Source organism: Colletotrichum costaricense, assembly GCF_030867565.1.
Source record: "Colletotrichum costaricense strain IMI 309622 chromosome Unknown Scaffold_33.1, whole genome shotgun sequence".
Classification (NCBI taxonomy): Eukaryota; Fungi; Ascomycota; class Sordariomycetes; order Glomerellales; family Glomerellaceae; genus Colletotrichum; species Colletotrichum costaricense.
Window position 1 is genome coordinate 270,340 of NW_026848262.1, and position 18,690 is coordinate 289,029.

Below are 18,690 nucleotides of genomic sequence, written 5' to 3' on the forward strand. Positions count from 1 at the left end.
ATGCATGCCCGAGATGCTACCGGCCGCCAGGTCTCTCTCCTGAACGACGAGCCTATCGCCCAACCCGCCCACCAAAGAATGGACTTCCGCACAGTCAACCAGGTCATCTCACAACCCTTCCACCCGGCACCACGAAGCAACTCTTCCTCACCTCACACTCCCGAGCTCCTCCGCTCCGACTCTTACGACTCCAACGCGAGCAACGATCCTCTTTCGCCCATGACTCCTACCTCGTATGACCCTTCTAGAGTAGGCGCATTCCCTGGCCAACCCATGTACGACGACTACGACATGCCCGCAAAGCGCCCTGCGTACGCGAACAATAGCCGTGCAGCTTCGTATGAGGAGGACAGCTCAGCAACATCACCCTTGCCGGAACGCCCGGGCAAGAGATACCCTTGCCGCTACCGCGACAGCCACGGATGCGAGAAGACCTTCACCACTTCAGGTCATGCCTCTCGTCACTCCAAGATCCACACTGCCGAGAAGGCTGTTCAATGCACTTTCCACGGCTGCCAAAAGAAGTTCACCAGAGCGGACAACATGAAGCAGCATCTCGAGACTCACTACAAGGACAAGTCTCGCTCCTCCACCTCCGCGAAGGCTTCACGTCCCTCAATGGGCGGTCTATCAGCATCCGGACGCAGGTCCTCTTCATCATCCGTTAGGGCCGCTGCCGCCAGCAACCGTGCTTCCCGCGACCAGCCCATGTGGGAGGGCGAGTCTCCTTACGGATATCCTCCCGGCCAAGCTCCTCTCCCATCCCCCGCTGCTAGCGGCGCATGGGATCTTCGCGGCCTGCACATGCCGCTTGTAAGCCGCCCCAGCGCTGCAAGAACACCCAGCAGCGGCCTGGACGCGCTGGCTATGGCTGTCGCTTGCCAAGAAGGTGCATAGAGTTTTGTTGGGATCAGAACGATTGCATGTCTCTTCTATCTCTCCCTCTTGGGCAGTTTCAACACTTATACCCGGTGGACTCTTGCAGCGTGTCCTATACAATACCCCATTATTCTCTATTTCTTTCGGCCGCTCCTATGGCCAACGGTGTGGAGAACTTCGCACGGTGGCTCTCGATTGTGACGGGTGATTAACCCTTCGCATTGAGGAGTCTTTCCTCTCCCATGTTTCCTTCTTTCCTAGTTTTTAGTTGATTTTATGTTGTCATTCGGAGTGATAGAGGGTCGCAAAGCATACGAATGGCGTACCTGCACATACACGGAAGGGAAACAAGGCAACAAAAATGGCGCGGCGTTATATATCACGTTTTGTTTTTGAACCGCGCAGGTTTTCAACCCGGGGGGCGGATTTCTTCTCTACACGGCGTTGGTTTCTTCACGGTTTCGTACACATACCCGAATCCTCGATTCAATCAGTACCGAGGGGCAGACGCATCACTGCGATTGTTTGTTTTAAGATGAGGAAAAAGGCTATTCCTGGTTAGGAATGGGATACATATACACGAGGTTTCCCAGACAGGCTCTCTTTTTGGAAGAAAACTGGGATGATGAGGATGCTGGAAAGTTGGAGAGTGAGTTTTCATGGATGGGCGCGCGGATTCTAGATACCAGCTGCGCCCAAGACCGGGGGTGGACGATCTTTCTCATAGACCACTTACACACATGAGTGGATGGGAAGTTGGGAGTCTGTCCCAATGTCGATATCACTCCCACTGCCTGTCGTCTTGGTTTATAGCCGGCGGCGAGGTCAAGAAAAAAAAGAAGAAATACAAACACACGTTGAACAAGCATGCTCGCTTCTGCCCTCTTCATTCGCTGTCTTTACGTGAGTAGAGTCACCAAAGTGGCTGGCTAACCCAACCATCACGATGTTCTTCGAAACATCACGAGAGAAGTTCACAAGAAGGCATTCTTGTCTCACCATCGTGTCTCTGTGCCACGCAGCTGGTAAATGAGAAGGCAAAGAAAGACAAAAAAAAAAAAAAACACATCAAAATTCCCACGATGCATTCCAACCCACCGCCTAGCTGTTTGAGCCCACACGGCATGGGCAAGACATACCAGAATCCGCGCGGCCCCCAAGCAAAATTCCCCCATTTTCCCACGCTGATGAGCCTTTGTGATCCCGATCAGACGGTTAAAGACAAATTCCAGAGGTTTGTTCAGTCCTGTCTTCCCGTGCGTGTCTCTCGTTCTCCATCCCAAGTCCGGCATAGGAGAGATACCTATCTCAACGGAGTACAGGGATGTTTGTCTGGGAAGACGGGGGAGGGGGGTGGCGGTTGGGGAGAAATTCTCCAGCATTGCATGTATGTATTTTGAACTTCGACGTTCCTAGGTGTTCGGGGGCTGTCATGCCACGCCGCATTGCCCATCCCGTCGGATCCCAAGCAAGCAGCAGCAGCAGCAACGATTTGAAGATCTCGATCTACTGTTTTTCTTTTCTTTCTTATCCTTCTGTCCTTGCTTCTCCTCGCGATTCTTTTTGGTCCTTTGAAACATGGACAAGAACCACCACAGCAACTAACTCTACTTGACCTCCTCGGCCCGAACATGGCATCCAATGCGTACGGATATGTCTCTATTTTCTGCCTCCTCTACCACCTCTTTACTTTTCCCCCTTCCGCTTTCTGTCTTCTACACACCCCGGAGACAAGGCCCCGTCTACCTCAAGCCTGCCTCTCCCGTTGGAATGGAACGAGGCGTGAATGGTAACCCGGATCGGTCCACCTGCTGTTGCCTGGGATATTGTGGACGCTGTCAATTAAAACGACGCAGGCCACTTACCCGCTCGCCGCTGAAATGTAAGTTGGAACATCCCACGCTCGTTGGTCGGTATACGCTAGATCGCTGCGCAAACGGTTTCCTTCCCACGAGGTCTGCGGGGGTGTGCGGTGAGGCTAGGGCGTATGAGCACATGGGCGTCTTTTGCTCTGGCTGATGGACTGTTCAAGTGGTCTTGAGGGCGGCTCAATTCGGTGGATGGTTTCGTCTTTCCATTAAGTCTATCTTGTAGCCCTTTGAGCCCCGCCTCCGGTGTTGGCACCTCTAATTATCCGTCTGTCTCAACCCAGAACTATTGCGCCAGCCCCATACGCCAGTGCCTTTCATCATCGGAGCAAACCTGTGCAACATCAACAGCTCATCGCGATCGTTGAGAAACCGACGGCTGCCCCTTGACACGAGCTGAAGACTACTGCTGTTTCCAGAGTTCCTCCTTCTCTGTGCAGAGTCTTGCCATCTCATACTGCTCGTCCGTTTGACAGACCAGTGTACGACACTTGGCTCTGTTCTTACCGACTTCCTGCACCGTATCGACAATCTTCCTGCTGTTAAGCTCGTCGTCGATGGTGAAGCCAAGGCAGGTACACTGTTCTACGACGCGTTTCCGTAGCTTATCGCTCTTCTCGCCGATGCCACCGGCAAAGACCAATGCATCCACATCGCCATGAAGGGCGACAAAGTAGGAGCCGATGAAGGCGCATATCCTGTCAACAAAAATTTCGAATGCGAGTCTGTGCGTAGGCTCGTCCGAAGAAGCAATGACACCGAAGTTGGTCGTTCCTGTCAGGGCCTTCCATCCGCTTTGTTTGTTGAGAATTTCTTCAGCCTCGGTAAGATGCAACTTTGATGTTGAATTAGGGGAGAGCTTTCCGACGTCACTCGCGTAGTGAAAGACGAGACTGTGCGCACACACAAGTAAGCTAGCTGCTAAACACGCGCAACGAACGTTGGCTACGATTTACCTCGGATCTACATTCCCGCTTCTCGTAGCCCCGGGCAAGCCGGCAACGGGCGTCAATCCCATGCTTGTATCCCAACTCTGGCCGTTTCGGATGGCGCAAGCGCTTGCACCACTCCCAAGATGAAGAGCGATGATGTTCAAGTCTTTGGTCTCCTTACCGAGGAACTCGGCGACGGACCGAGTGATAAAGGAGTAGCTGACGCCATGAAATCCGAACTTTCTGAGGTGGTTCTTTTTAGCTATTTCTTGGTTGATGGGGTACGTGCGGACGTGATCGGGGATGGTGGAGTGGAACTGTGTGTCAAAGCATGCAACGTTGACAGCGTCGGGCAGCTGCTCCACGCAAGAGTTTACGATATCAAGGGCCGGGCCGTTATGCAGCGGGGCAAGGTCGCTGAGCTCCTCTAGGTGATGATATGTGTCCTGGGTGATAACTTGGGAGCACGGATAGTCGCCTCCATGCACGATGCGGTGACATGTCAAGGCAATATCGGCCTTTTGCTTGATCTCGGGCAATTCTGCGTCATCAATCAGGGTCTTTAGAAGCACCCTGAAAGCATCATCTTGTGTAGACACCTTATCCTCCAGATCCTCGTTCTTCTTGACTTCAACGCCGCCGCGGGTGTACGATACCTGAGCCGGTGGAGCCGTCAGACCACTGATAGATGTCTCTGCAATCTGGCGGGGTGACTGCTTTGGCTCGGCTGAGTACACCGAGATTTTGACAGAGCTTGAACCCGCGTTAATGGCAAGGATAACCTTCATCGTGGATAGGATCTGGATGTGCAGTGGTGGTCTGCAGTAAGAACGGAGAGTTCGTCTCGACTGCCTTTTAAAACCGAGAATCGGCAGCAGGATGTGGTCGATCGGCGTGTTATGCAACCCACAGTTGGGTCCGTTGGCTCGGTCGATGAAAAATGAATCGACCACCTGATGGTGGTGTCTCGTATTAGACAATTGAGAATCAATGTGTTGAATTTAGGACGCAGTTGGACGAGACAGGTCAAGATACGACGAGCTGAATTGGGCGAGATCGTAAGCTTTTAAGAAGGTCATCATCAGTAGACGTCGGCGGTGGAATGGTCAAGAGCCGAAGTGGGCGGTGTTGCCCTGGGCACCATGATCTGAGCTTCTTCTCGCTGCAAACGCCCGCCTTGGCCGGGTGTGGTGACGTTCCATGGTGCTATTGGACTTCTGGGGGCGGGGGTCTGCTGGGAGCTGGCAGCTACGGAACCCCGCGCCGTGCCTTGTCACCCCACCAGATAGCGCAGAAGTGGAGGCTCTGTGGGGCCTGTCAAACCTGTCAACGCCCGGACCCGGGAACCCAGAGCGGCGCCTTCTAGCCATGCAAATAACACACCACTTTTTGGAGTTGCCTGATGCAATACACCAAGCCCAGTTGCGAGCTCTTGCGTGGAACCATAACCCACCATCGCGCACTCCGTTGTGATGTCGATATTCCGCGAGCTGGGTGTCGATCAGGATTCGTTCCATCAGGATCCTGTGCAGCGTTACACCTCATAGGTATCTTCCCTTCTTGTGGATGACGGAAGTTGCAGAATAAGCCAGGTCAAACCCGAAGAGACGAGTCAGTCAATGGCAGCCCGACTCCTCTTATCCACTCGTTGTTCTGTGGCCTGAAACGGCTGCAGTTGAAGTTTGTCGTCGATCGAGGAGCCGTTCAAGCAGCCGAGTCAGACTCATAAGGATCTGGGGGCTCCACCACTGGCTCCAAGCCTCGAGAGATATCAGGGGACGGCAGTTCAGACATTTCTCCAGGAAGCATTTCCGGCGATGGCAGCTCAACATGGTGGGCAGGAAAAGGTATGCCGTGAAACTCGCTGTCGGAGCTGTGCGCTACGACCCAACTCTCCAAAAACCGAAGGTAATCTATTCCGTGTAAGTCAAATGTCCATATCCCTTCCCAAGGTGGGGTAGCAAGGGTGTGATAATTTCGCAACGAGGCGCTCAATGCCTGCTAAGAAGTGGTTCGCCATACCTTCACGTTTACTGAACTGTACGCCTATATAGCGAATATTCAGTGTGCCCGACGGTGCTCCGTCAGAAGTCGATGGGCCCCCTTGAGAACCGGAACGCACGCGGGGACGCATTCGTTGTGCCAGGTTGAAGCGTGAGCGGGAACTGCTGTTATCGGGAGCGCTGCTGCGTCGACTTCCGCGAACTGTCAAGCGGACCTGGCGGTGTCGATCGTCGCGGTTACGCAGTTCGCCCTCAAAATTGTGGATTTCGTATTCTCGATATTGCCGGCCACTCGCACGATTTGCAAGAACGGTCAGCGAGTGGTAAGTCGAGTATCGGTCCCTCCAGAGTTTGAGCCTCTGTACCAATCCCATGCCCCTAATATTACCAAAGCCGTCCGTTCTTCCGTGCTGATCGGACCAGACGACGTCAACATCGTAGTAATCAACCAAGTCTTTCCGACGAATATCTCCCTGGAAGCGTATAGAGCTCTCCACGGTGGTGAACTCGTACTTGACCTCGGTAAGGTGGTCATGAACCACCACACCTTCGCCAGTAGTGTATCTGACTCTATGTGGCTCGCGAAAGCTGACAAAAAGCTCGAGTTCGCAAGAATCTGTGTATGGACGATGACGGGCGTGCAAGGTATGAGGAAAGATGTCGGCGGGCACGTCGGACGGAACTAAACTATGGTCAGAATGATGGCCCCTGGCTCGGATGATTGATGCGGGGGATGAGGTACGGAAGTGTTCAAGAAGCTCGCTCTGGTAGCTGCACTGCCATAGTACGCGACGCTGCTCGGAGCCGACAACCTCCCAAGGGCCAAGATAAACCGTGCGCTCGTTGGGGGTGTTCTCAAAGAGGGTTCTGAAGATCAACAAGAGTCAGAAAGGGGCAAAGACTACTTTCGAGATGTATGGTTACGGAGATTTGGAAAGAGGGGCTTCGAATCGAGTAGTAGAAAAATGGTACATAGTTGCTTGATAGCCTGGAGGTCCAAGATCCAGAGGATGAAGAGAGGCGTGCGGTGCTGAGGCCTCGGAGGTGAGAGCCGATATCGTCGAGGCGCCTGACGTTGGTGTCCAGGTCGAGTCAATGGGGCTTGCGTATGGCTGGCCGTAGGAAGGGGGCCGGCCAAGGGAGGAGGAGGTAAAAGACGAGCCGGAGGAAGACGAGGCGGCCATGCTTGAAAGGCCTTGGCCTAGTTCTTGTCTCGGAGCCTTGTCAACAAATCAATAAAAGGCTGCGGGGAGTTGAGATGGCAATCATGGCATGGTGTTGGAGATTGGAGTATATGGCCGATTCGTCTGGCGGTTCGAAATCGTGTGGTCGTCGGGAGGGTAAGCGCGCTTAGATCTCGGGACGGATGCATTCAAACGGCGGGAGGATGCGACGGCGAGAAGGTAAACGGGTGCCAATTCCTCGCTCGAGGTAACGATGGTCCTGGACCTTTGCACGGGGCGAAGGGACGACAGGCGCTGCACCTAGCATCAAACTAATGTTGGGAAAGGACGATAAGGCGGATGGCTGTGTCGCAGACGGAGAAGGAACGAGGGGCGCCGAGGCAAGTGACGGCCGGCAGGGTGCAAGCTTGATATTTCTGAGATAGTACGGATAGTGGCGCCTAAGAGGTCGGGTACCGTTAGAGAAATCTAATAGCCAAGCCGTCAGCAAAGCAGGTGCCAATACCAGTGCCGGGAACGGGGCCGGTGGAGGTTGTGACCTGGCACAAGACTAGCACGGCGCCGTGGTAAAGCGAGGCTTGATGTTGGAGAAGAGTTAACTACCTTGGGTAATTGAGTTGGTATGGTTGAAGCAGACAAAGACGCGGCTTCGAAAGTCAAGCGAGGATGGGGGACGATTTGACGGACGGAGCGGGGTCGCAATATGTTGGTGGTGAAGGGCCGGGTGCGGAGTCAGATGGCAGACGAGGGGGGATCCCGTCTGTTGGCGGATGGACTTTGGTAGATGAAGGGCAGGCAAATAAGGGGGAAGGACGTTCGGAACAGTACCTTACCTTACTGCGACGGGATGCCCAGCATGCAGTAAGGTAGGAGGGAAATGGGTAGTGGTGGGCAATGGGAATACCACAGGGTCCCGGGTGCGGACGAGGATCCGAAGAATTGGTCGGGTACCGCCGTACCGGAGACTAAAATTGTCAACGGTCCGCCGGTAAACTGTCTCGCTTACCTCAACCAATTGTGTAGGCTTCAACCGTAATTCTCTCTTTCACCCATCTGCCCTACCTACCTAGTTTATGCACCCATGGCCAGGTACTCAGTCTCAGAGCAACATGAAGCATGCTCCGGTCTAGCATTTGCGATGCAGCGTACCCAAGGTAAATGAGTGCTACGTTGTACCACGGGAAGGAACCCTATCTTCGGTATCGGTACAGAGTACCTACAGTAGGTAGATACCTTCCCTACCAAAGGTAAGGTAGACAATGGGATTTACGGATGGGGATACCGCGAGATGGATCGAGTATTGAAGTACTGCGTAGGTGGGGTTGGACGTACCAAATCCAGTTCAAGGTGCCCGCCGCCGTCAGGTTGGGTCGGCCAATGACAGCGCCTGAAGCGACGGCATGCTCAAGCGACTGGTACTGGGAATTCCCGTCATGCTCTCAGCTCAGTGCCCACCTACTTGTACATGGCCCATGCCCCTACTGAACTATTCTGGTCCAGTCTAGTCTGTTCCTGCTGCCACCATGTCTGCTGCCAGTAGGCTGCGCACCTGCTCAACGCTCAACATGATGGCTCCATGTACGGGCGTAACGGATCGAGCTCTTGCAGTTCATAGTCACACTGTCAGAAGCCTGAGAACTTAGTGTCTGTCAGGCCAAGTTTGGGGATCACGATGTTCAGCGAGGCAATGCAAGTGGTGCGTGCTTAGATAGCTCGACATCTCCCTGCCCGTCTCACGTTAACCTAAGCCCAAGGTAGCTTTCTTTGACGCCGGAGCATGCATGTTCACTCACTATCGATGTTCAACTACCTCATCCCGAGGATATGGCCAGTCCTGGTCAGTTAGACATAGCACTGGGCTCGGTTGAGAGACGCAATATCGACTATTGACAGCCTCTAGACGAATACGGCCACATTGGTTGGTTGCTAATAGGTGGGGGTCATTGTCAATGGAAAGTTGCTTACCTTACCTTAATTGAACCAGGGGATTCTGTCAAGATTTGCCGCAACCTTTTTCTTGCCTCGCCGAAAACCAGAATCCAAGCCTGCGGTTTCCTACCTTACCTAGGTACCTACTCACTTAGTCTTTTCAGCGCTTGGCAGCCCTCGGTCAGCCTGCTCTGTGGTTAGCGTCCTGTCCTGTCCTGTCCTGTCAACCTTACCTTCTTACTCAACGTTCCTTGCCCGGCTTCACTCTTTCTTCGTTTGATCACCTTAGGACTGAGTTGCTCCCGAGTGTTCCTTCAGGCCCTCTTCCCATCGTTTCCGCACCATCATTTATGACTCCTACTCGACAAAATCATCTCTTTACACTCAATCAACCCAATGGCCTTTTGTCAACTACGTTTGCGATTAAGATACCCTTGCTTGTAGATGGGTCCCGCTCACTGCGACCCATACTTCCACCTCCCCAATCCGACTATCCGACCTCTCCTGCATCTAAGCATAACACGCGCTGCTGCGTGAGCCTGTCTCGCCTCATACTCTGGTAGCGCAGCACTTTTCAATTCAAGGGTTGACTGTGTATTATAGCTACTGCCCCGTATCACAAGTCTCACTTCGCTCAACGAAGCCGTGCCTCCCTATTCTCATCCACCGATCGTAGATAGTGAATCACCTCGAGAAAGTCGAGCGGCAGCCATGTCGGCTTTGCCCGACCCTCTCGTGAGAAGAAACCGGGGCTACTTAGGCAGTGACAGCTCCGCCTTGTCCGCTCGCGATATTCAGGTACGTTCACTTACCGATTTCGTCCCGTCTCTGGTTTCCTGTTCCTACGCCACCACTCGCCTCGGTGCGCCTTTAGCTCTTACTTAGCCTCATCCCGCACCTTGACAGCTGCTTCGATCCTTCATCGCATCTTACATCGGACGTTAGCTCATCATTCTTCCAGGACCGCAGTCAGTTGCGTTATGAGCTCGATCTCAACTCGTGGAACCTGCGTATTTGGGGCGTAGCCGCATCGGGTTTTCTAACAGATTCGTGAGCTATCCTCTCAATGCTCTCACCTAGAATGTGATCATCCAACAGCAGTACATTGACTATATTGCGTAGCTACAACCTCTTTTCCACAAATGTTATTCTTGCCTCCATAGCATTTGTGTACTGGCCTTCACCCGGCGAAAGATGGCAAGGGCTGCTCATCAACTTCTTCACTCTTCTGGGATCCGTGATTGGTCAATTGCTCTTTGGCTTTCTGGCCGACTTCTATGGACGAACACGCCTTTATGGCATTGAGCTTGTACTTGTCATTGTGTCGACAATTGGTGTTGCCACTAGCAGCTATGGCTTCGATGACATGAGCTTCTTGGCTCTTTTCATCTGGGTGAGTTACTACCGCCGGTTTCACTTCTCTTCTCCACTCTCCGTTGAGGACCTTCTCAGCTGACATCTGGAACTCTTATAGTGGCGCTTCGTGATGGGTATCGGTGAGCAACCAATTTCGGCCGTTCCGTTGATTCGGCTCGAACAACCACGACTAACTCAAGAACAAAAGGCATCGGTGCCGAGTATCCCCTTAGCGCAGTCATAACCTCAGAATGGTCGAGCACTCAGTCCAGGGGAACTATGATCTCTTCTGTCAGTCAGCGAGTAACTTCTAAGTCCTAGGACCTCACTACTAACCAAAAGTGTTAGACATTCATGATGCAGCCCATAGGCCAAGCTCTTGCCCAACTTGTCGGCCTCTGGGTTCTCGTCGGTCGTGACAAAAGCGAGGGCCTACAAGCCATGCAGTGTGGCCTCGACACGAAATATGATAGGGAATGTCGCCGCGCCGTCGATGGCATTTGGCGCATCGTCATCGGCTCTGGCGCCGTCCCCGCTCTTTTAGCCATCATTTTCCGGTTCTTTTTGTTCGACTGCGGATTATACAGTCTCGAGGTCAGGAACAAGCCCGGTATCGCCTTGAGAAACACGCAGAGAGTATACGGCGCTCCTGCTGGCGCGACAGCCGGCTACCCCATGACCCCTCAAGATGGGATGCAACCATCCAACTCACAACAGCCTATGCCCATCCAATTTTCTAAGCAGGATCTTTACAGGTACTTCATCGAAGACGGAAATTGGTACTACCTACTAGGTGAGCTCTTCGCCCAATTCTCTACGGGTTGGATTACGAGACATCGTCTCGGGTCTTGAGAGTTCACAGTTGTGGCCTCTTGTGTTTGACAGCACACATAGACTAACCATGACGCAGGCACCGCTGCAACATGGTTCTTCCTTGATGTAAGCTTCTATGGTCTCAGTCTTGACAATAGAGGGACTCTGTCAGACATGTGGGCGACCACGGGACCGACGCCCATCGACGACCGGCTACCGTGCTGGAACTCCAAGTTTCCTGACGGCAACGCAACCGCACGACTATGGAGCCAGACCGGCCTTCCGGTCTGGCAGACGGACGCAACTCTACCTTGCAACACCATCTATGATGTGCTTCTGGAACAGGCCAAGCAGTATTTGTTGACTGTGTCCATCGCCTCGATCGCCGGCAGTGCCTGTTTTGTCGTCGCTGCCAATAGGATCCCGAGAAGACTTTGGCTCACAGTTTCCTTTTTCGTTCTGGCTATACTATTTGTCATTACGGGTTGTGTATACTATGGCGTCAACAGAACCCCCGGAGCGCCGGCGACTGTCGTATTTGTGGCGCTATGCCACTTCATGTTCAACTTTGGTACGTGTCTTCTCGATTGCTCACATGCCGACAGCAACTGACAGATGGTTTTTTGTTCCTCCAGGGGCAAACACCCTGACCTTCATCATCCCAGCGGAAATCTTCCCAACCTGTTACCGCTGCACCTGCCACGGCATCTCCGCCGCCGCCGGAAAGCTGGGCAGCATCGTGGCCCTCCTCGTCGTGTATGGCATCAACTCGTCCTACACCGCCGTCAATCGGCAGGGACTCATCTTTTTGCTCTTTGGCTCCTTTGTCGCCGTCGGCGCCGTCTTCTCTTGGGCCTATCTGCCCGACTCCCAGCGGTGGGTCATTGACGAGGACACCGGGCGGCGCGTGCTGGAGCAGAAAACGCTCGAGGAGCTGGGAGAGGGGCGTGAGAGGGCGAGGCAACTAGGCGAGGTGATTACTGTCAAGGAAAAGTGGCATGATCTGAAGAGGAGGAGGGTGTCGCCTTCGCCTTCGCAGGCAACGAATCCGTAAGAATAATGTTTTGAACAGTTGGGGATTAAGCCATCTTTCAGGATACCTAGGATGAATAGTCTGGTTCGAATAATTTGGCTTGAGGGCAGTGGAAATCTTGACCTCTTTTTTTTTCGGCCAATCCACATACATAATCATTGTGATCTGTTTCACTACGCACCATCCTTCTCGTCCCCCAAGTAGTTATGTTCACGCTTATCACCCATCCAACAAGCAAAAACTTCCTCCCCAAACGGTCTTCAAATGCTCAGCTGTCCATCCGGATCAAGAGCCACCTGCAAAAACTCCACAGTCTCAGCGTACACAGCTTTCCCGCTCGTCGTAGCCTGTACGTGCACGTTGCTCTCGAGCGCGTCAAGCCACTTCGCCCAGCGCAAACCCGGCGCGGGCGCAGGCCACCCGCACATCGGCTGCAGGACGCGCGAGAGACGGACAGCAAAGGGCGCAAAGTGTACGTCAACGAGGGACATTGTGTTGCCCAGAAAGAACGGTCCTTCCTCGTCGGCGGCGAGGACGAGGTCCTTGATCGCGTTTTGGAGGCGCTCAATGTACTGCGGTCGCAGGGTCGGATCAGGGCTGCGGAGGAGGCGGTAGAATGCTGGGGCGAGACGGGTGTTTATCTAAGGTTGGATACTCTGTGTTAGGACTATGATGGTGCTGATGCTTGCCTAGAAGACAAGGGAGGGAGTATGACTGACGTGACCTATCCATTGTCGACAATTTGCGCGGAGCTTTACGTCGGATGGGAAGAGTGGGATGGTACTGTCCATGTCTTCGAGCTGTATAGCCGGCAATGTTGCGAATGATTAACAAAGAGGGAGTTCGATGAGGAAGGGGGCATGCGTATCTGCGGAGGAGTTTAGACTGACATATTCCAATATCACGCCGCTGTCGGCACAAGCCCAGTCGCCCTGCCGTATCGCAGGGACGGTTCCCCTGGGATTTGCTTCCAGCAGCGGTTGCGATGCGGCCACCTTGTAGGGATCTTCTTCGCAGTACTGGTACGCTAGGCCCTTTGCTTCGAGTGCGATCCAGACGCTCTGAGAAAAGGGGCTGAAGGGAGGGAGGTAATTAGATTAATATGTGAGAGACAGATGGAGAGTTCTGCCAGAGAAAGGACGAACCAGTAACATGCGGAATACAGCTTCAGATCGCTCTCTTTCTCATGCTTCTTGATGGTCCAGTGAGCTCGGCCCGTTGCCTTTCTAGGCCCATCATTCTATTTCAGCGACATGGTATCAGTTTCTGGGGAGGCATCTTCACTATCAGCGTAATGTAAGTAACCCTCACCTTGGCTGCATCGGTCTTATGCTTAGCAAGATACCGCTGTATACTATTCTTCTTCACCTCGTCGCTCTTGGCTAGGGTATGCTGATGCGGTCCAGGGATGCCGCTGACGCTGATGTGGCCATTAACCCGCTGAATTGTCCAAAACTTCTGCCCGGGCGCGGGCAAGTTGTTCGGCGTGGCGGGCGCGACCCTCAGCTCCCTCTCCCCGGGCGGCGCGAGCACGGTGTGCGCCCCGTTGAGCGCCTGGCCGCCGTTCAGAGGCACGTAGGTGCCGTCGTCGACGTCGTGGAGGGTGGCGCCCGGGAAATACTCTGTGATCTTGATCTTGACGTCGCACAGGTTGAGCTTGCGCGAGATGCGGTTGCGGCGCTTCTTGGTCGGGTCGTCGGACTTTTTGGTGCCGGGAGGGCGGCCCTTGAGGCGGCAGTCCCAGTAGTGCGAGATGAAGGGCTTCTTCTTGTAGTTTTGGGTCGAGCGGTGGGAGTAGACATTGTCTACGTGTGGAAAGTAGGTTTCGAATCTTTTGACATGGTTAGACAATGGTACCTTGGGGTTGTTGGGCAGTGCTGCTGCAGCTGTGGCTGGAGTAGGGGAATAACGGACTGCTCATGGGTGAGAATGATGAGGCCATCTGCGTCAAACAGCTTCTGCCGCCACTCATCGAGGTTCGGGGGGTCGAGGACCCATTTTGTGCTCAAAAGACTGCCGTGTGGCCTCCATCCGGGGGTAGTGGTACCGTCGATAGGGATGAATCCGGCGGGCCCGACGAGAGACTCGCCCGTCTCAATCGTAATGGCTTCTGGCATTGCAAGGCCCGGCGCCAAAATACCAAACTGGCCATGCTGAACTGGCGATGGCTCCATCACGGGGCCATGGACTAACCGGTGTGAAATATTGGACGGTGACGGGCCCGTTGGTCCAAAACCACTGCCACCGACACCAGGCACTGCTACAGCAAGCTGCTGCTCAGTTTGCCCGTCTGCGGCAGAAGTTATGTGTACATCCTGATCTCGTGAGAGCTCGGCATGAAATACCGATTGGTGGGCCTCCATCCCAGACATGTCGATGGAAGACCCGTTGTTAGTAGGGGGGCCGGAGCCGGGGCGGAAGTGGGTTACGGCACCGGCATCGGCACCGGTAGCAAAAGGCGGAGGTGGCGGTGGCGGCTGCTGTAGCTGCTGGGCAGCGGGGTGGAGACTATGCGGAGGGATGGTCTCGCCCCTGCTCGCTGGAGAGACTTCAAACGGCGAGGACGGACCTGCTGGCATTTGACGCACGCGGGTGGGTGTTCAAAAAGATGCGGCGTGTTGCTGCTTTAATGCGTCGTGCCTTCGTCGACGCCGCAGTGGTTGGGGAAAAGTGGATGACGAGTGTTGGTCGACGTTGGGTGCCCAGTGGTTTTACCTCAGCAACGTGCGGCCGGGGTGCGGCAAGGCGGCAACTGGTGCACGGGCCCGACGAGCTTTGGCCATCGCAACCACCATCACCAGCACCACCAACGCTACTTCATCTGGGGCTGCCATTTCATGTCTACGGGCACCGTCAACTGTGGTCAGGCAGTCCTCTTCTTGTTAAGTTCTTTTACTTACATGAGATGAGATGGCGTCAAATTTGTTCAAATTACCTTAGATGGCATCTGACGAAATATCAGTCAATCATACATCAGCCATTCTGTCCGTGGGAGTCGTGTGGTTTATTCATGAGTCCTGCAGTAATCTCAGATCAACGCTCTCAACCGTTTGCCTGCCTCTGCTAGTGCGGTCAGTGAGTCCCGTATTATACACATCCAAGACCGTCGATTTCCATTCGACATCATCTAGTATCAACTGCCGTATTTTGAAACATAAAAAATAATCCAAAATGGCTTCGTGGCCGTGAACTCCTTACTCCGTGACCTGATCAGTCAATTAACAACCGCTCAGTTTGTCGCATCCCACGATGAAAGATCCATTGCATCCATCGGCCCCATATTCATCAGTGATCGAAGTACACCCTCGGCGACAGGCGTCATGCCCGTCTGTCCCTGCAAGTCGCCCCAGCCATTCGGCATTCCAAAGTCCGCTCCAGGTGTATCAGGCATAGAAAACCTTTGATTCGGCGTCAGCCCAGTGCGGATGCCAAAACCGCCCGCATCGTTGAAGTAGTTAGTATTTGCGTCTACGCTCCCTCGAGCGTTGTTGTTTGATTGCGTCGTAGCTGCGTTGGCATCGAAAGAGTTCCTCCCGGACCCATCGAGTCCGCCTGCCATAGTCACTCGCGGATCTGAAGCAGTCGAGTTCGGTGTTGGCCGGTTAGACTGGTCACCGTCTGGTGAACCGGACATGTTGTTGTCGCCACTGCTTTCGCTTTGTCCGAATCCAGTAACACGGCCACTGCTTGATCCCGATTTGTCGTACATGGACCCGGAGCTCGGTGTCAATGAGTTTCCATGCAATGGGAGGTTGTTGGTACTGTTTGAACCATACAATAGAGATGCCTCTGCGGACAACCAGCCGCCTGGACCACCGAGATTAGTCGTCGCAGAGGCAGAGATGGGAGCGCTTTCGTCATTCTGGCCAGGCTCAACGATGTTCGGCGCATTGGCGGCATTCCCATCATCATCCACAGTCTTCATGAAGTGACACTCGTTACGGTAGGACATGATACCCTGAACGCCTTCCGGATCGTCACACACAGCACCACTCTTGGCGGTGCCGTTGCCGCTGGCCGAGCCGGGCTGTCAAACGATTAGCACATGTAAAACCACCGAGAAGATTGTTCACTCACGCTTTCACCGCTGCGGGGAAATGCCGTCTTGAGTTTTGGTATTCTCATAGCAAGGGCTTCTAAGTCAACGTCCAACTGCACAAGGAACGATTCTGTGAGAGGGTTCCTTCTCTTTAGTGCGTTCATGGCTGAGAGAAGGAACCTTAATGAGTCGGCTGTTTGGCTATCGTCTGGACGACTCTTGAGATATTGAACAAATACCCTTGCTGCAACGTAAAGACAGAAGGATATAAAGGGGTTCATCTGAGACTTGTTAGTACCTCAGGTCTCACAAGACACTTGCTCGACATACCGCTGAGAGGTCCATGTGTGAGATCATTCTCATGATACTCGCGATCTCGTTTGCCGCTGTAATACAGCGCACCTTGCTTTCTGCACTGACTGAAGCCGGAAGTTTGTTCTTATCTGCCTTGAAGATGGCGGCCTGGTGCAGACAGATTGTCGATGTGTGGATGCTCATATTGGTGAAGACGATGTTAGGGTTGCCCAGACCAATGGGAAGCTTGAGGTGCGACGGCAAACAGAGAGAAGTGTTGAGAAGGATGTTGTCCATGTTGCGGTGCCGCTTCCAGAACTCGCCGTTGAGGTCGTGGTCTCGGTCATCGGGGTCAGGCCGGTGCAAGTGAATCAGGTTGCGGCCAAAGAGGCATGCCATCAGTACGATGCCTCCAAAAGAGGAGAGTTTGCCAGCCCCGGACGGGCTCATGCAGTCTTGCAGCGACTGCGTCTGCTCGGGTCGGCTCATGTCGAAAGACTCCTCGGTACAAGGCAGGTTTGTCATGATGTCCTTTTCATCCACCGTCATCGGCCACCCAGTGCCAATACTTGCGTAGCGATCTTCGCAAAATGCCATCCAAAAGGTGCGTCGTCTCTCCTCACGCTCGGTCCAATCCCTCGGCGGTGGAAGACACTGCTTCACGTCCAATCCGGCACCATCGAGACGGTGCAGGCCAATCCTGAGCACAATTTAGCTATCGAGTCCTGGTTGGTAGATATCATGAGCTCACATTTGACACAGGCGAATGGCAGAACCCGTGCTCATCCAAGCTCTCGGGAAGTACATCATCTTGAATTCGTATGAGGCAAGCAGCACATGGGTCTGAGCATGAGCCACAGATATCATGTGCTCGCCATAGCCTTTGATGTAATCTGCCTCGACATACTTACGAGCTCTTTGATAGAACAAGTCTTTGAGGTCGAGGTATTTTTCAGTGATTGAGCACGACAAGGTCCAGATGGCATATCGTAGTGCAACTGGCGGTCGTTGGTTTGGAGCCCTACCGGTCATGTCAGTATGGGTTAAGCCGCTTTCAAACATGGCTAGCTGGATGGGGCCCGTACAAGTTCATGGCTGCTAGATATCTATACTTGTGGATCATAGGCACGGATGGATGAACCTTTTCAAAGAAGATTTGGTGGCTGCGAAGCAACCGTCAGTGAGTACGGTGGCCTTGAGGAGATATCGTGATGATACTGACAGCTCATCGATGGTTTCCTGTGGAGGAAGAGGTTCTTCAAGGCCCAGTCCAATCATTTCCCAAGTGAAGTTGCTCCCGGCGTTGCTCATGCCTATTGACATGCTCGAGTTGAAGTTGAAATCATCCATAGGAGGGGCAGCCGCATTCTGAGCCTGAGGAGACTCGCCGGTGAAGCGCCATCGGTCGACGTCGTGGTCGCCGCCGAGACCAAGAGTGGGATTAGGAATACTGTAACTAGTCGGAGCGGCAGTAGTTCGGCTACGATTCGCTGCAGCTGCGTCCAAGTTGTGAGGTATGTTGGAGGAGGGATTGGATGGCACGGGGGGAGGGTCTTGGGTCTTGAGCAGGGTTTCGACTTGTTCTATACAGGGTGTAAAGACGTTCAGTCAGTCAAGGCGATGGACAGCAACACACGGGGAAAAGAAGAAGACGTGGAACGAGGAAGGCAAAGGTCAAAAAAGAGCAAGGCGCAAAGACGGGAATGCTCACTCAGTCGTTCCTCTAGAGCCTTGACATATCCTCGCTTGGGGCCACTCTTCCTGCGAACCTCATCGTAGGCGCAAGAATGGCCAAGCCTGGCGCAAGTGCTGCAACTGGGCCGCACTCCGTCACACTTCAACTTGCGCTTTCGGCATATCATACATGCTAGGCGCTTCGGCTTGGGAACGTTGCTGTTATCGGCGGCCCCTTCTCGACCATTGGATTCGGCGTCTGGGCTGTGAGGGCGTTTGTGGGAGTTGGCGCCATTTGTATCTGGCGGCGTGGGTGTACTTGAGGACATGATGGAAGGCAAAGTCTCAGCGAATCCAACTACTAATTTAATATCCGCCGATCGTACGGTCGGGCAATCCGAAGGATGATTGTGGACGAAGCAGGGCGATTTCTCTTGTTATCGGAGGGCGAAACCGAACGTAAAGATGCCCTCAATCCATAGGCGCACGCGCGCACAATCACAACGGATACGGCTGCTGACTGTCGTGTTTCGTTCTAGTCGAGGCTCGTCGCACAAAGGGTGAGACGTCGTGGGGCGCTTCGAAATGGGATTGACGTCGAGAAAAGGTTTCTGGGTATTCGTACGGAGTTTGGTGTTGCAGAATATGTCAAGTCGAAAGGGGAAAAAGGCAGAGGTCGTCGGTGA

The 18,690-nt window shown here is 53.7% G+C and overlaps 7 protein-coding genes across 7 annotated transcripts; 3 read left to right on the forward strand and 4 right to left on the reverse strand.

Moving 5' to 3' along the window:
* On the forward strand, positions 1 to 897 carry CCOS01_16795 (uncharacterized protein; the record flags this gene model as incomplete). Its single annotated transcript, XM_060464931.1, has 1 exon — positions 1 to 897. One exon carries the CDS (start codon positions 1 to 3, stop codon positions 895 to 897), a length of 897 nt encoding a protein of 298 aa, XP_060304598.1.
* A 299-nt stretch (positions 898 to 1,196) lies between these two features.
* On the forward strand, positions 1,197 to 1,418 carry CCOS01_16796 (uncharacterized protein; the record flags this gene model as incomplete). The annotated part of the gene is made up of 1 exon (XM_060464932.1): positions 1,197 to 1,418. One exon carries the CDS (start codon positions 1,197 to 1,199, stop codon positions 1,416 to 1,418), a length of 222 nt encoding a protein of 73 aa, XP_060304599.1.
* Positions 1,419 to 3,150: 1,732 nt separating this feature from the next.
* Positions 3,151 to 4,467, reverse strand: CCOS01_16797 (acetate kinase; the record flags this gene model as incomplete). Its single annotated transcript, XM_060464933.1, has 2 exons — positions 3,151 to 3,640; positions 3,704 to 4,467. The coding sequence occupies 2 exons, from the start codon at positions 4,465 to 4,467 to the stop codon at positions 3,151 to 3,153; spliced, it is 1,254 nt and encodes a 417-aa protein (XP_060304600.1).
* Positions 4,468 to 5,383: 916 nt separating this feature from the next.
* Positions 5,384 to 6,866, reverse strand: CCOS01_16798 (uncharacterized protein; the record flags this gene model as incomplete). Its single annotated transcript, XM_060464934.1, has 3 exons — positions 5,384 to 5,592; positions 5,702 to 6,549; positions 6,655 to 6,866. 3 exons carry the CDS (start codon positions 6,864 to 6,866, stop codon positions 5,384 to 5,386), a joined length of 1,269 nt encoding a protein of 422 aa, XP_060304601.1.
* A 2,640-nt stretch (positions 6,867 to 9,506) lies between these two features.
* CCOS01_16799 (phosphate transporter) lies at positions 9,507 to 12,018 on the forward strand (the record flags this gene model as incomplete). The annotated part of the gene is made up of 8 exons (XM_060464935.1): positions 9,507 to 9,593; positions 9,757 to 9,845; positions 9,918 to 10,188; positions 10,270 to 10,291; positions 10,360 to 10,442; positions 10,500 to 10,944; positions 11,062 to 11,535; positions 11,600 to 12,018. 8 exons carry the CDS (start codon positions 9,507 to 9,509, stop codon positions 12,016 to 12,018), a joined length of 1,890 nt encoding a protein of 629 aa, XP_060304602.1.
* Positions 12,019 to 12,257: 239 nt separating this feature from the next.
* On the reverse strand, positions 12,258 to 14,576 carry CCOS01_16800 (glutathione S-transferase domain-containing protein; the record flags this gene model as incomplete). The annotated part of the gene is made up of 6 exons (XM_060464936.1): positions 12,258 to 12,638; positions 12,717 to 12,797; positions 12,888 to 13,071; positions 13,143 to 13,237; positions 13,309 to 13,828; positions 13,912 to 14,576. 6 exons carry the CDS (start codon positions 14,574 to 14,576, stop codon positions 12,258 to 12,260), a joined length of 1,926 nt encoding a protein of 641 aa, XP_060304603.1.
* Positions 14,577 to 15,226: 650 nt separating this feature from the next.
* On the reverse strand, positions 15,227 to 18,333 carry CCOS01_16801 (fungal specific transcription factor; the record flags this gene model as incomplete). The annotated part of the gene is made up of 7 exons (XM_060464937.1): positions 15,227 to 16,024; positions 16,075 to 16,317; positions 16,367 to 17,030; positions 17,082 to 17,351; positions 17,416 to 17,493; positions 17,553 to 17,913; positions 18,042 to 18,333. The coding sequence occupies 7 exons, from the start codon at positions 18,331 to 18,333 to the stop codon at positions 15,227 to 15,229; spliced, it is 2,706 nt and encodes a 901-aa protein (XP_060304604.1).
* Positions 18,334 to 18,690: the final 357 nt, after the last annotated feature.